This window comes from Notothenia coriiceps, unplaced genomic scaffold (assembly GCF_000735185.1).
Source record: "Notothenia coriiceps isolate Sejong01 unplaced genomic scaffold, NC01 NC01_scaffold00037250, whole genome shotgun sequence".
Classification (NCBI taxonomy): domain Eukaryota; kingdom Metazoa; phylum Chordata; class Actinopteri; order Perciformes; family Nototheniidae; genus Notothenia; species Notothenia coriiceps.
In genome coordinates this window covers 14,326,714-14,340,902 of record NW_011369951.1, presented here as the reverse complement: position 1 = coordinate 14,340,902, position 14,189 = coordinate 14,326,714, and the positions used below count along the sequence as shown (strand labels likewise).

The 14,189-nt window shown below is 39.3% G+C and overlaps 2 protein-coding genes across 2 annotated transcripts in view; one reads left to right on the top strand and one right to left on the bottom strand.

The window, feature by feature from the left end:
- pik3cg (phosphatidylinositol-4,5-bisphosphate 3-kinase, catalytic subunit gamma) overlaps positions 1-14,189 on the top strand; it is a 113,325-nt gene that overhangs the window by 80,154 nt on the left and 18,982 nt on the right. The gene's annotated exons all lie outside the window — the stretch shown is intronic.
- LOC104967141 (di-N-acetylchitobiase-like) overlaps positions 4,384-14,189 on the bottom strand; it is a 15,219-nt gene continuing 5,413 nt past the window's right edge. The window contains exons 7-8 of the mRNA XM_010796557.1: positions 9,419-9,480; positions 4,384-4,495 (exon numbers count right to left, since the gene is read on the bottom strand). Of these exons, the coding sequence (XP_010794859.1) occupies positions 4,384-4,495; positions 9,419-9,480 (174 nt within the window). The remainder of the gene's footprint in view (positions 4,496-9,418; positions 9,481-14,189) is intronic.

Here is a 14,189-nt window from a genome sequence, read left to right as displayed (position 1 = left end):
TTTCACTGCTGCCATCAGGAGAGGTAGAGGCCAAAACTAGAGGCATCCTCACATTTGGGCAGAGAGAAACTTGGGAAAAACGTTACTTTAACTCAAGGAAAACAAGTTAAAGAAACATTTAAAATACAATAATTGGTGTAGGAGCCATGAAACGTATAGCAATGCGTTTGGTTTTGATATAGGATGTTTGTTTGGTCACTGTTGATTGGTTGGCTTGGGTCACATGGATATGGGCGGCACTCATTATAATCCTGTTCACCTGCGTGAGGTGTGTGTGTGGAAGAGAGGGTGACACAGGGCCGTTGTACTTTTAGTTGACCGCACGTTTTAATGAATGCTTTGATTAATATAACAATGTACATGTCCAAGTAGAATAAGTTGATCATCCCAGTTTCCATTAAACCACATTATTTTTCAACAGAGTTTTTTGATCTCAGCAAGTACCTTTTTGTAGCTTGTCACACAAGATCTAACAGGCCCGACCTCAGCCTCTCAGCGACTTTGTTTGTTTCCTGCTGTCGCTATAGGCGGCTTGACAAAACTTTTGGGGAGTTTTACGGGGCGTGGTTTGCAATCCGACCAGCCAATCAGAAATGGGAACCTTTTTCTCCCACGAAAGTCCCTGCTGATGGGACGTCATTGTTGTCACAGCTATGTTCTTTGTCTGTCATTGGATGCTAACAACAACACTTGACTACGGATCAAGCAACAACCAGGCACTCGTACCCCCGAATACCAGCGATGCACATCATGGATCTAGACTTTGATGTGTACCTAGCATCCCTTCTTCCAGCGTCAGAGACGCTGAAGCCCACCAAAATTATGTTGCTTTCTTGGGCTTTACTGCAACACATGGAAAACTGAGTAGAATCTCAAACGACACAGACCTAAACATGTATGCAATAAATGGATCTTGGGATCAAACCTGGGATCAGTCATCATTGACTCCTGGAAAGACTTGAAAGGCTAAAGCCTGGGTTGCTTGCAATTAATTGGAAAATGAAACTCGATCTGTTCAGGATTATCTTCATGTCTGGCTCTGAGACCTGGACCCGCAAGGCTCAAATCCCTAATTGTCTGAACTGGTGCCATATTATCCTCCTTTGTAGGGTACAACATCTATCTTGGAAGAACCATCTAAAAGGTACAGCAGATGTATGGCAACATCCGGCTCAGCAGGCGCCTAATTCAATGGCAGTCAAGATTTGCTGGTGACTTTTTCTGCGCCAAATGTGAACGTATTTTAGATCTGATCCTGTGGAATCCTTCAAGGGGTCTGAAGCTAACCTTCACAGATCTCCTGGATCCACTGGTATCAGTCTGGAAATCTTGTGCCAGCCATGAGCAACCAGAAATGCTGAATGACTGTAGTTTGAGGTCTCTCGACTAAGGTTGCATGATGATGGTGATGAGGATGAGGATGATGACAGAAGTCAGAAGAAGAACGTAATCCTTCTCTATAATGGTGAATGGGAATGTGACGTTATCAACAGAAATTGGTCCGTCTTAGGAGGATAACAGCAACCGCAATCTATTGACTTCACCTGTTCAGCGAGCGGAGTAGACCTAACCTTTTCACTTTAAACTTTTAAACATGTTCGGGAGGCACTGTGATGTTATACCACTAGCCACTCATATGACCAACGAACAAAACAAACAAAAGGACAATGAGATTATATATTATTCTTTTAAACCAACATGGAAACGAGGGAGACGTAGACACATCAGCAAGAGACGCTGAATTTGCTGAACTACAGGAACACAAAGCACTACACTGGGAATATAAGGTTGCATGATGATGATGAATATCATTTAAAACAGGAAATATTTCAGTACAAGTACACGCTTTTTTAGGACTCAGTTAGTATTACACTAGCTCTGTCCGGAGGATATACAGTGGGGCAAAAAAGTATTTAGTCAGCCACCAATTGTGCAAGTTCTCCAACTTAAAAAGCTGAGAGAGGCCTGTAATTTTCATCCTAGGTATACCTCAACTATGAGAGACAAAATGAGAGAAAAAAATCCAGAAAATCACATTGTCTGATTTGTAAAGAATGTATTTGCAAATTATGGTGGAAAATAAGTATTTGGTCAATAACAAAAGTTCATCTCAATACTTTGTTATATACCCTTTGTTGGCAATGAAAGAGGTCAAACGTTTTCTGTAAGTCTTCACAAGGTTTTCACACTGTTGCTGGTATTTTGGCCCATTCCTCCATGCAGATCTCCTCTAGAGCAGTGATGTTTTGGGGCTGTCGCTGGGCAACACAGACTTTCAACTCCCTCCAAAGATTTTCTATGGGGTTGAGATCTGGAGACTGGCTAGGCCCCTCCAGGCCCTTGAAATGCTTCTTACGAAGCCACTCCTTCGTTGCCCGGGCGGTGTGTTTGGGATCATTGTCATGCTGAAAGACCCAGCCACGTTTCATCTTCAATGCCCTTGCTGATGGAAGGAGGTTGTCACTCAAAATCTCACGATACATGGCCCCATTCATTCTTTCCTTTACACGGATCAGTCGTCCTGGTCCCTTTGCAGAAAAACAGCCCCAAAGCATGATGTTTCCACCCCCATGTTTCACAGTAGGTATGGTGTTCTTTGGATGCAACTCANTAATGTTTTGTTGTCGTAAGTATTTGTAAGGTATGGTGTGTCTTGTTGTTTAAAAGAATGAAAAATTAATAAACATATTGTTAAGAAAAAGAAGCAGCAGTGACAGTGTGTGTGTGTGTGTGTGTGTGTGTGTGTGTGTGTGTGTGTGTGTGTGTGTGTGTGTGTGTGTGTAGGTTGGGCGGAGCGACATCAGGGCTGTTCTGTGCCCTCACCTCTCTGTGCAGTCAGCTGGAGGAAGACGGAGCAGTGGATGTTTACCAGGTGGCACGGATGACCAACCTCATGAGGCCTGGGGTGTTTAATGATATAGTAAGTTTGGACACACACACAAAACACACACACACACACTAATGTGCTTTCACACCTAACCTGTTTTTTTTTTTTCTGGACTACATGAACCGTGTGAAAACAGCCTTAGTCCTTACTCCTTCCTACCTAACTTAGCTTTGACAAACAAGGACAGAAATGAATAACAACCAAAGATATACAACCCTCAGACTGTAGAGAGAAGAAGCTGGTAATGTTCTTTATGATAAAGCTGTGAAGCCCTGACTGTTGCAGTGTTTCCTCCCCAGGAGCAGTACCAGTATCTGTACCGCGCCGTGCTGAGCCTGGTGAGCAGCCAGGAGGACCAGAGAGCGCTGCAGAGTCCAGAGACCAACGGCTCCGTGCCGCTGGGTCAGAACAACATCGCTGAGAGCCTGGAGTCCCTCATGTAGACACACACACACACACACACACACACACACACACACACACACACACACACACACACACACACACACACACACACACACACACACACACACACACACACACAGCTCATTTCTGATGTGGCGCCTCTTTTAAAACCAGAAAAAGTGCCCCTTTCTAGTAAAACGGTGATTATAAAGGACATCTTTTTTGTTCAATAACTACTGGAGTTATTCACGGTTAACAGATCCTTTACTAATGCTCTATAGATCAGTTAGTTTGTGTTTCCAGGTTGCGAAAGCTCTCCTAAAATCTATCTAGTACAATTATAACTGAATTGTTCCCGTCTTATTAGAAAGCAAAAACATAACAAACATCTATTGATGAATTAGCAATATTTAAAAGCATATAACTGATCTATAAAGCATTAATAAAGTGTCTTATAAGCATAAATAAATCCACTAGTTAGACTACACATAAACAAGTGTGATTAAAAACAATCAAAAATATATTTCTAAATTTTGAATTCAAGATATTTTTCTTAACGATGAAGAGTCAGCTATTCAGTTACACTTAACTAAATGTACCACTTCTGCAGCATTGTTTAGATTTTGTGTTCCTATACTCAAGGCAAAACTCAAATGTATACAAATGAAACAAGATTACTTTAATTAAAAAAAAAGGGAACGTACATTTTCCTAAGCCCTTGATTTCTTATACATTGTATGCAGTGCACAACATTAACCAGCCGATTCTGGGGCTCAAACTACCACTTCTCCTTTAGAGTAATATTTTACCTCTTCAGGCCTCACTAGTGACATTTATTATTCTACGTAAAGGTGTTTACCGCTGTTACACTGGCTCAATGGACTCTGATACCCTGTGCCTTTTCTAATTCATCCTATCGTACTCAAATCAAGCCTGTTTTGATACAACTGTGTGACTAATATGCCAAAATAATGACCTGTGATTTTTTTTCTACTTTATTAAAGTATTTTGCGCATGTTGCTGTGTATGTAAAGGTCTGAGAGGAGATTAAAAGGCTTCGGATATTTTGTAAAAGATGCAAGTTGTCCCCATTAGCCTGATGGCTTAGACATGCAGGGATAAGAAGAAACAGTTTTTCGTAAGGAATTGAATCCATAGGTTTTAATAAAGGGCAGAACATCTTTAAACGCTCCGAAATCTCTCCTGCAGCACAAGAATCAATCATTATAATCAGCGAGAATAACATCTAAATGTAAACTCCTCTGTAGAATAAGTTGTGGCAAACATTTAAGTCACATGACTGATCAGCTGTTTCTGCTGACATGTATTTATATTGTCACCAGGAGAGACATTTAAATATTTCTTTTGTTACCCGGAGGAGTACAGCCACTTACTTCTGTCCAAACTACGCTCTGTGGAGGCAAATTAACTCCACACCAGATGATGGAAGATTCTTCTTGGATGCCTATTCCTTTTTTGTGTGAAATGTCAGCTTTTCTTGACATTTCTATGGAAACACGGCTCCATTGTTGCGTTCAGTGACAGTGGAAAGAAAAACAGACTTCCCCACGTCCTGCATCCCTGTGCCACTCGCTACGACTGTTTCCATTTGGCAGTTTGTTTCCACTGCCTCAGACCCGATCAATCGATGTCTGAAAAACGTGCTGCAGCTTCTGTCTGCCTCTGCTTTGCTTCCGCCATTTATTTTGCTGATCTGGGGAAGCAAAATGGCACAGACGGCGACTGCACCCACTTTCTGTGTAAATATCCCTGAACGCATCAAAAGGCCAACATTACTGTATGTATACTGTACCTCTATATATTTTCTATTTTACTATAAAAAAGTGATTTTCTAGTCCTTTACACATAAACAGTATACCTGTGTGGATCTATTTGATAACTTTAGCCTGGAAATGTTGGTCATGTTTATAGTTTTAATGGAATGTTATCTCTTTATGATTACAGTAGCAGCTTAATGTCTATCCATTTTATTTCCAGCCATACACTGGTGCAGTATGTAAATAAATAAAAAATAGCAACACGATATATGTTTCCAACCTTGTTTATGATTTTAAACTTGTTTATTTTTCCGGGTGGGAAACAAATAAAATGTTCTTGTTCAGACCTAAACTTTCTCCCTTTATTTTTTTGATTGTGTCCATTTTTTTTTTTCTTCGCACTTTTCAAAAACGATGCAATTATAAAAACACAAATGTACCAAAACATTTTCCGTTTGCAACGCTTCTAGTAAAACCTGTGCATGTTTCTATACTTGCATGTGTTTTGGCACGTTTGCATTTTTACATTTGCACCGCTTGTGAAAGTGCAGCCTGTTTCTCATAATGAAAATGTTTCGGGCTGTTGTAGCGCGTTGGCACCTGTTGGCCACCGTACAAACACATAAAGACACAGCACCAACAGGAAGACGGATTCATCATGCTTTTATTTATTTATATTATGAAACATTGTATGACACCCCCTGATCAAGTTCAATAATCAATACAACAAATGAAGTCAAAACCAAAAATATATCTTTACATTTATATGACACAATATACTGTAGCAGTCACATACGATAAAGTGTATATAGTGCGTTAAGAATTAACCTCGTTATGCGGTAACAATATAAGGACAACACTGGGAATATTTATTCTCTTTTTATAGATATCCTTAAAGCGGTCAAGCCCTTCCCCTTCACACAATGCGTGGATATGACAGGTTCAAGTACAAAAGGGGCAAATATTGACTTTTTAACACTGTATGCTGTAGGCTTAGTTTAAATCACGTTTTGTCTTTCTCGAGCGACTTTTAGGGAAAACGTAACACTTATCTATTACTTTTTAAAGGTTTACAAATGAAAGGTAAGTTAAGGTGGTGAACGAAGCAAAGCCTCCCTAAAAAAAGACCAGATTTTTTCTTAAAGGTGGCGTACATTTGTTTAATAACTAAATATTTCCTGATAAATTACAGTCAATAATAATATGCAGTCTTGTGCAATACACAGCGTTCAAATGCAAGTAATACAGGCAATACAACTTTTTCCGCTGTCCGAAATTGTACCTCAAAAAAATGCCAAAAAAATGCAAAATTTTTTCTTTTCCTCCTTTCGCAAAAAAAAAAACGTTTTTTGGAACCCAAAAAAAAGAAGTTGTTACGTTTTCCTACCCCTCCTTTTTTTTCGAAAAGTTTTCCAAAAAGTTTTCCCCCGTAAAAAAAAAAACCCAAAAAAGGTTTTGTGTTCCAAAAGTTTTTTTTTGAAAACCAAAAAATTGCTTAAAAGTCAAGCTTTTTTTAACCAAAAACAGAACGGAGACAAAAAAACAACCCCTTAAATCCAAGGCTTTCCGCAAATTAAATAGACCTCGGTTTTTTCTTAACAAAATCTTTTTTACCAAACAAAAAGAGGTTTAGAAATTTTTCCTGCCCTTTTTTGGACGGCCCTGGAACGTCCTCCAAAAGTCCTTCCTTTCCCGCCCTTTCGGTCCGTTTCAAGAAAATGGTCCACACTTTTGCAAACCCACAAACAGGGGTTGGTCCGTCGCTTGTAAAAAACGGTTGTTGGTGTGTGGGAAGGACTTTGTTGTGTTGAACCCGAACCTGGTGTTCGAAACCCGGGTTGTAGCGGTGCCCGGAAAAAGTCTTTTTTCGGGGGGACCGAACCCGGCCCTTCGGCCGGGGGTTCCGTCGCATTTGCAACCCGACCCCCCTGATTTTTTTTTTCTGGGGGTTTTGCAATTTTTTTTTTACCAACTTTTTTATTTTTTTTTTCTTTAACATCAGATAAACCAGAGGGGTAAGGTGCAACCTTGTTTTCTTAGCCCTTTCGGTTTTTTTTTGTTTGGAAGTAAAAATTTTTTATTTTTTTCAAAGGTTGCCTTTTTTTTTTTCCCAAAAGGGAAAAAAAGGAAATTTTTTTTTTATAAAGATTTTTTAAAAAAGGAAAGTGACAAAAAACCAATAAACAAAAAATTTTTAAAGAGCAAGTGAAAAATTACAAGCCCAAACAATTTTTTTTTTTTTTTTTTTTTTTCGATAATAACAACTTTTTTTTTATTCCCCCGTAATACAACTTAGAACAAAAATTTTTTTTTTGAAAAAAGGCCTTTTGGGAACAAAACGAAACGATATTTTTTTTTAATTTTTCCCCTATTTTTTAATTTTTTTTTTCAAGGTAAGAAATTAAAAGAAATAAGGAAATTCAATTTTAGGAAAATTTTTTCCTAAAAATCCCAATTTTTTTTTTTTTTTTTTCCAGGTTAAAAAAATTTAAAAAAATTTTACTTTTTTTTTTTTTTTTAAATAATTAAAAAATTAAAATTTTTTTTGTAACAACTGTAATTTTTTTCTAAAACAAAAAATAAACCCAAAAAAACCCTTTTTTTCCCCCCGGGGTTTTTTTTTGGGACCCCGGGGGGGGTTTTTTTTTTTTTTTTTTAAAGGGGTAAAAAACAAAATAAAAAAACCCCCCTTTTTTTTTTTCCACAATTTTTTAAAAAAAAACCCCCCCGAAGCCCCCGGTTTTTATTTCTCGGGGTATTTAAAAAAAAGTTTTTTTAAAACCCAACCAATTACATATAATACCCCTTCAAACCCCAAAAGCTATACCGAATTTTGAAAACAAAAAAGGGGAAAAAGTTTTTTTTCCCCCTAAAAAAAAACCCCAAAAAACAACAACCTGGGTTTCAAAAAGGAAAAATGTAAACCGAAAAAACGGGGGGTTGGGAAAAAAAAGGGGAAAGTTCCCCGGAACGGTAAAAAGGACAAAAAAAGGGGAAACCTTCCCCCCAGAAACACCAAAAAGTAAAAAAAACCCCGTTTTTTTTTTTTTTTTTTTCGGAGGGTTTTCCCCCCCCGGAAAAGAAGGGTTCGGGGGGGTCGGGGGGTTTTCATTTTTTTATTTTAAAGGAATTGGGTTTAAAAAAGGGAAAAAAAAATGCGAAGGGCACCCCCCCCCCGGGAAGGGGGGGAGGAAGGGGAAAGGGGGGGTTTCCGTTCGGTTTGGGGGCAGGGGCCCCAGGGGGGGGGGGGGGGTCCTTTTCCCCCAGCCACCCCGTCCCCCCTCCGGGGGGGCCCCCCGGAAAAAAAAAGGGCCGTGGTTCCCCCCTTTTTTTTTTGGTTCCCCGAAAAAAAGAAAAATTTCCCGGGGAGAAAAAAAAGACCCTTTTTTGGGTGTTTTTCCAAAAAAAAAACCCAGAAACTCTTTTTTTTTTTTTTTGTTTTGGTTTTTAGATAAAATTTTTTTTTTTTTTTTTTTTTTTAGAGGGGGAAAATTAAAAGGGCCCAAAAAAATAAAAAACCCCATTGGAAAATTTTTTTTTTTTTTTTATCTTGGGCCCCCCCGAAAAAAGGGGTTTTTTGGGAAAAGTTTTTTTCCCTGTTCATTTCTTTTTTTTTTTCCGACCCCCAACCCCCCAAACAACCTTTTTTTTTTTTTTTGTTTCACTACCCCCAACGAAAAAAAAAGTAACAAAGGGGGTGTCCTTCCCTTTTTTTTTTTTTTTTTTTTTTTGGGGGTTTTTTTTTTTTTCCCGAAAAAAACAAAAAAAACCCAAAGGGAGGGGTTTTTTTTTTTTTTTCTTTAAAAAGGGAAAAAAAAAAAAAGGAGGCCCAGAAAACCTTGGCCCCCCTCCCCCCCCTTTTCTTTTGCCCCAGCCCGACCCCCTTTTTTCCGAAAGAGGGAAAAACACCCCCCGGGGGGGGGGGGGGGGTTTTTTGGGGGTGGGGACCCGGTTGAAACCCCGGAAAGGGAAGGGGGTATTTTTTTTTTTTTTCCCCCAAAATTTTGGTTGGGTTTTTTTGGGTTGCAAGAAGGAAAAAAGTTTGAAAACGGATCCCCTTTTTGGGTGGGTAAACCCTTTTCACCTTTTTTTTTTTTTTTCCCCCCTTAAAAAAAAATCCCCAGTTTTTTTTTTTTTTTTTTTTTTTTTTTTTTTCCCCGGACCAAAAAAAACCCAAAAATATTGGAGGGAAGGGAGACCCCCAGGTAAAAAGTCCACCGAAAGCCCCAAAAAAGGAAAAACGCCAAAAAGGGTGGGGTTTTTCACCCCGAGGGTTTTTTTTTTTTCCCAAAACCCCCCCCTGACCCCCGGTTCCACTTGCCACCCCTTTCCCCCCCTGGAAACCCACCTGAAACCCAACGAAAAAAACCCCTTTTTTTTCCTTTTTCTGAAAAGACCAAAACCCCCCTGCTTTCCCCTTTTTCCCCCCCCCTTTTTTAAAAAAAAAGGGTTTCCCAGGGGAAAAAGGAAACCTTTTTTTTTTTTTCCCCATTGTTAAAAAAAAAAAAAACCTAACAAAAAAATGTAAATTCCTTGTAAATTTACCCCCAAAAAAAAAAAAAATAAAAAACCCCCTGCGGAAAAAGGATTTCCCAAGTTGAACCCCCCCCTTTTTTAAACCCTTGGGGTAAAATTTGTTTAAATTTTTTTTTTTTTTTCCCCCCCCCCTTAAACATGTTTTTTAAAGGTAAGATTTTTTTCCCCAATAACCCCCCCCCCCCCGGCTCCACCCCAGACCGTTCCGGAAAACCCACACCCTTTTTAACGAAAAAAAGTAATTTCTCCTGAAACCAAAAACAAAAAACAACAAGGGCCCCAAAAAGTTTTTTCCCCCCGGAACAAACCGAAAAAAAAAAAAATTGTTTTTTTTTTTTTTTCCCCCGAAAACCCCACCCTTGGAGGGGGGAAAAACTTGGGGGGGGAACCCCCCCCCCACGCGGGAAGCCCTTGGGTTTTTTATCGAAACCCAAAAAGGTAAACCCCCTACAGGCCCGGGCCGAAAACGGGGTTTTTTGACCCCTTTGGTGGGGGGGAAAAAAGATGCAGGCCTTGTTTTCCCCCATTCCCCCCCGGATTTACTTTAATTTCCCTTTTTTGTGAAACTTTTTTTTTTTCGTTTGGTTAAAAAAAAAAGTAAAAAATGTTTTTTCCTTTTCCCCTAAACCCCCCCTTTTTTTTTTTTTTTTAATTAAACGAAAGGTTTTTTTTTTTTTTTTTTTTTTTTTTTTGGTTTTTTTGTTAAAACGTAAAGTAAAAGGACAAAAAAAAATTCCCCCAAACCCCAAGGCAAAGGGGTTTTAAAAAAGGGGTATGGGCCTTTTTTTTATTTTCCCGAAAAACCCCTGGGCACCCCCCAAACCCCAAAAAGTGGAAAATTAAAAAACCCCACCTAAAAATTGGCACCCGAAATACCCCTTTTTAACCCCTTTTCCCCAAACCCAAACCTTTTAACAACAAAACCCGGAAAAAGGAAAGGGTCCCCCCCTGTGGTTTTTTTTTTTTTTCCTTTTTTTTTTTTTTCTTTTTTTTTTCCCCCGGGGGTTTTTTTTTTTTTTTTTTTTTTTTTGTGGGGGTGGGCCCCTTGCCCTGGAAAGGCCCCCGAAAACCCAAAAAAAAACCCCCTGGGGGGTGGTTTAAAAAAAAAATTTCTTTCCAAAAAAAATGGTTTTTTTTTTTTTTAAAAAAAAAGGGGGGGGGAACCCCCAAAAAAGAGGGTTTTTTTTTTTTTTTTTGGGAAGGGGTTTTTCCCCGCGACCTAAAAAAAAACCCATTTCCACCCACACCCACCTTTCCAACCCACTCAAAAAAAACTTTTTTACCAAAAAAGGGAAAGACACAACCCAAGAAAAAAAGGGAGTTTTTTTCAAAATGGGCCTGGGGAAGTTATTTGAAAAGGAGAAACCCTGAAAAAGGGGGAGAAAAACGGGGGCCAAAAGGGGGGGGAAAAAAATTTGCCAAAAAACGAACCCTTTTTTTCCCCCCCCCCCCCCCGTCCCCGTAAAAACCCGGGTTTTTTCCCGCCCCCCCGCCCCCGCCCAACCCCGGGAAAAGGGTCAAAAAGGGGTCGCCCCCCCCCCGGGGAAAGAGGGGTTTTCTGGTTCCCCCCCTCTTTTTTGGCCCCCCGTTAAAAATGCCCATTTTCCCCAATTTGGTCGGGGTGGGGGGGGAAATTTAACGGTTACACCCCCCCCCCCCCTTTTTTTTGTTTTTTTTTTTTTATTTTTTTTTTTTTTTTTTTTTTTTTTTTTGGGGGGGGTTTTGAGATTTTTTCCCCCCCCCCTTTTTTTTTTTTTTCCCCAAAATTTGGGGTTTTTTTTTTTTTTTTCATTTTTTTTTTTTTTTTTTTTTATTTTTTAGGGAAACCCAAGGGGAAAAAAAAAAACAAAACCCCCTAGGGGGTGCGGGGGGGGGTTGGGGGAAACGTTTTCCCCCCTGGGCCGGCGGGGGGTGGTTCAAGGGGGCCCCCCCCGGGGGGAAAAGGGGGGGAAAAAAGGAAAGGGGTACAGAGTTTTTTTTTTTTTCCGGGTTTTTTTTTGAAGAGTTTTATATATATATATATATATTTTATATAGGAAGGTTATACACGAGATATATAATACCGGCGGTATTTCGGCCGTTTTTTTTTTTCGTTTTTTTACACCCCCCACCACCCTTTCAAATTTTTTTTTTAATTTTTTTTTTTTAACGGGGGGCCCCAGAGAGAGAGAATATATATATAATAATACTATTATATTATCTTTTTCCAAAATAGAGTTTCTTAATTTCTTCACTTTCGCCAACGTACATTCATTTTAAACCTTATATCTTTGCCAGGACCCGCATAATAGTACACACCCGAACAATAGCCGGCGTTTTTAATTTACACACACACATGAATCCCCACACACAAAAAAATAAAAAAGTATATCACCATTCAAAACCATATACTTTCATGTTGCTGTCTCCTCAAAACAACAAAATATTTGGAGGGGGGCCCCCCCCCCCGGGTTCCCCCTTGGGGGGGATAATTTATTTTTTTGGATATTTTCATTCCCTCCACACCTCAAAAACACACAAAAAACACCTACATTACAACAACAAAAAACACACACCAACAACCACCACCTCAACACTATCCCACAACACCCCCCAACAAAAAAACCCACCAACCTAAACATCACCACCAAAAAAAAAAAACAACCCACAAAACACCCAGACCACCAACCAAACAAACCCAAAAAACCAAAACATCACCAAAAAAAAAAAATACAAAACCAAAAAACACACCCACAAAAAAAAACAAAACACCAAAAAACAAAAAACAACAAAAACAAACACACCCCACAACAAAACACAAAAAAAAAACAAACCAACACCACCAACAACAAAAAACAAAACACCCCACCACAAAACACACAACCACAAAACCAAAAAAAACACACCAACAACACCCAAAAAAACAAACCAAACAAAAAACACCACACCAAACAAAAACAATTTTCCATTGAAACCCAAAACAAAAACTTTTAAACCAAAAAATTTAAAAATTGGGTTAAAAAAAACAAACGCACCAACCAAAACAAAAAAAAAATAAAAAGTCCCCCCCCGCCCCTTAAAAGGTCCGGCAAAAAGGGGAAAAAAAAGGGGAACCCCCTTTCCCCCGTTCAAAAAAACCCCCTTTTTTCCCCTTTTTTTTTTTTTGACCGCCTTTCCCACCTTCCCCTTTCCTTTTTTTTTTTTTTTTTTTTTTTTGCCCCCCCTTGCCCAAAAAAAAAAAAAGTTGAAAAAAAAAAACCAAAAAAACCCCCCCCGGTCTTTCCCCGGGGGGGGGGGGGTTTTTTTTTTTTTTTTTTTTTTTTTTTTTTTTTTTTTTTTCCGGGGGAGGCCGGACTGCCTCCCCCGGGGTCCCCCCCCCCCCCCCTTTTTTTTCCTTTTTCCCTTGGGAAAAAGGTTTTTTTTTTTTTGGGTTCCTTGACGAACCCCCCCCCCCCCTTTTTTTTTTTTTTTGCGTTTTTTCTTTTTGCCCTTTTTTTTTTTTTTTTATGGGGGTTTTTTGAGAACCAATGCAATGGGTGGGGTGGTGGTTTGGGGTTTGGGTTTTTTGGTTTGGGGTGGTTTTTTTTTTTTGGTTGGGTTGTTTGTGGGTTGTGGGTTTGGTTTGGGGTGGTTTTTGTTTTGTTTTTTTTTGGGTTGGTTGGGGGTGTCCCCCCCGAAAAATTCTAAGAACCCGAAAAAAAGGGAGGATTTAAAAAAAATAAAAAAAAAAAGGGGAAGAAACAACCCCAAGGGGTTTTGGGGGTTCCCCCAAAAACCAAGTTCAAACCCCTTTTTTTTTAAACCCTTTTTTTTTCCGAAAAAACGTTTCCCTTTTTCCCCTTTTTCTCCCTTTTTTTTTTTTTTTGGGGACCCCATTTTTCCGGTTTTTTTTTTTTTCCCCCCCCCCCCCGGGGGGTGGTTTGGTGTTTGGTTTTGGGGTTTTTGGGTTTGTTTTTTGGGGGTTTTTGGGTTTTGGTTTTTGTTTGTGGTGTGTGGGGTGGTTTTGGGTGGTTTTTGTTTGTTTTGGTTGGTTTGGGGTTTTTTTGGTTTGGGTTGGGTTGGTGGGTGGGGTTGTGGGTGTGTGTGTGTGTGTGTGTGTGTGTGGGTGTGTGTGTGGTGTGTGTGTGTTGTGTGTTGTGTGGGTGTGTGTGGTTGTCGAAGTTATCAGTATAAGTATAATTCACAAAGATTTAAGAGTTTTGAAAGTTTTTTGTTAAAGTCAAAGTAACCCCAAAATTGATAAATTTTAGCCAGCAGACAAATATCAGTAATCTTGTTCTTCAAATTGTTTGTAAACTATTTTTATACTATAAAATTAAGATCTCGTACGTCAGGTAAAAAAGGTATCCTGTAAGATAGGGTTTTAATGCCTTCGTCCAATTGGCCAATAATAAATACTGACCACAAGTAGAGGTCCCAAAGTGCTACACATTTACACCCTGTTAAGGAAATTTTTCCTTTTTCTCTAAGACCAGCAAAAGGTCAGAGAACGGGGTAAGTAGCACGAACCTTGCCCCCCTTCCCACACCACGACTTCGAAAACCCCATTTTCATCTTGTACATCGGTAAGGTAAATTTATAAAATATATTACTATATATTACTT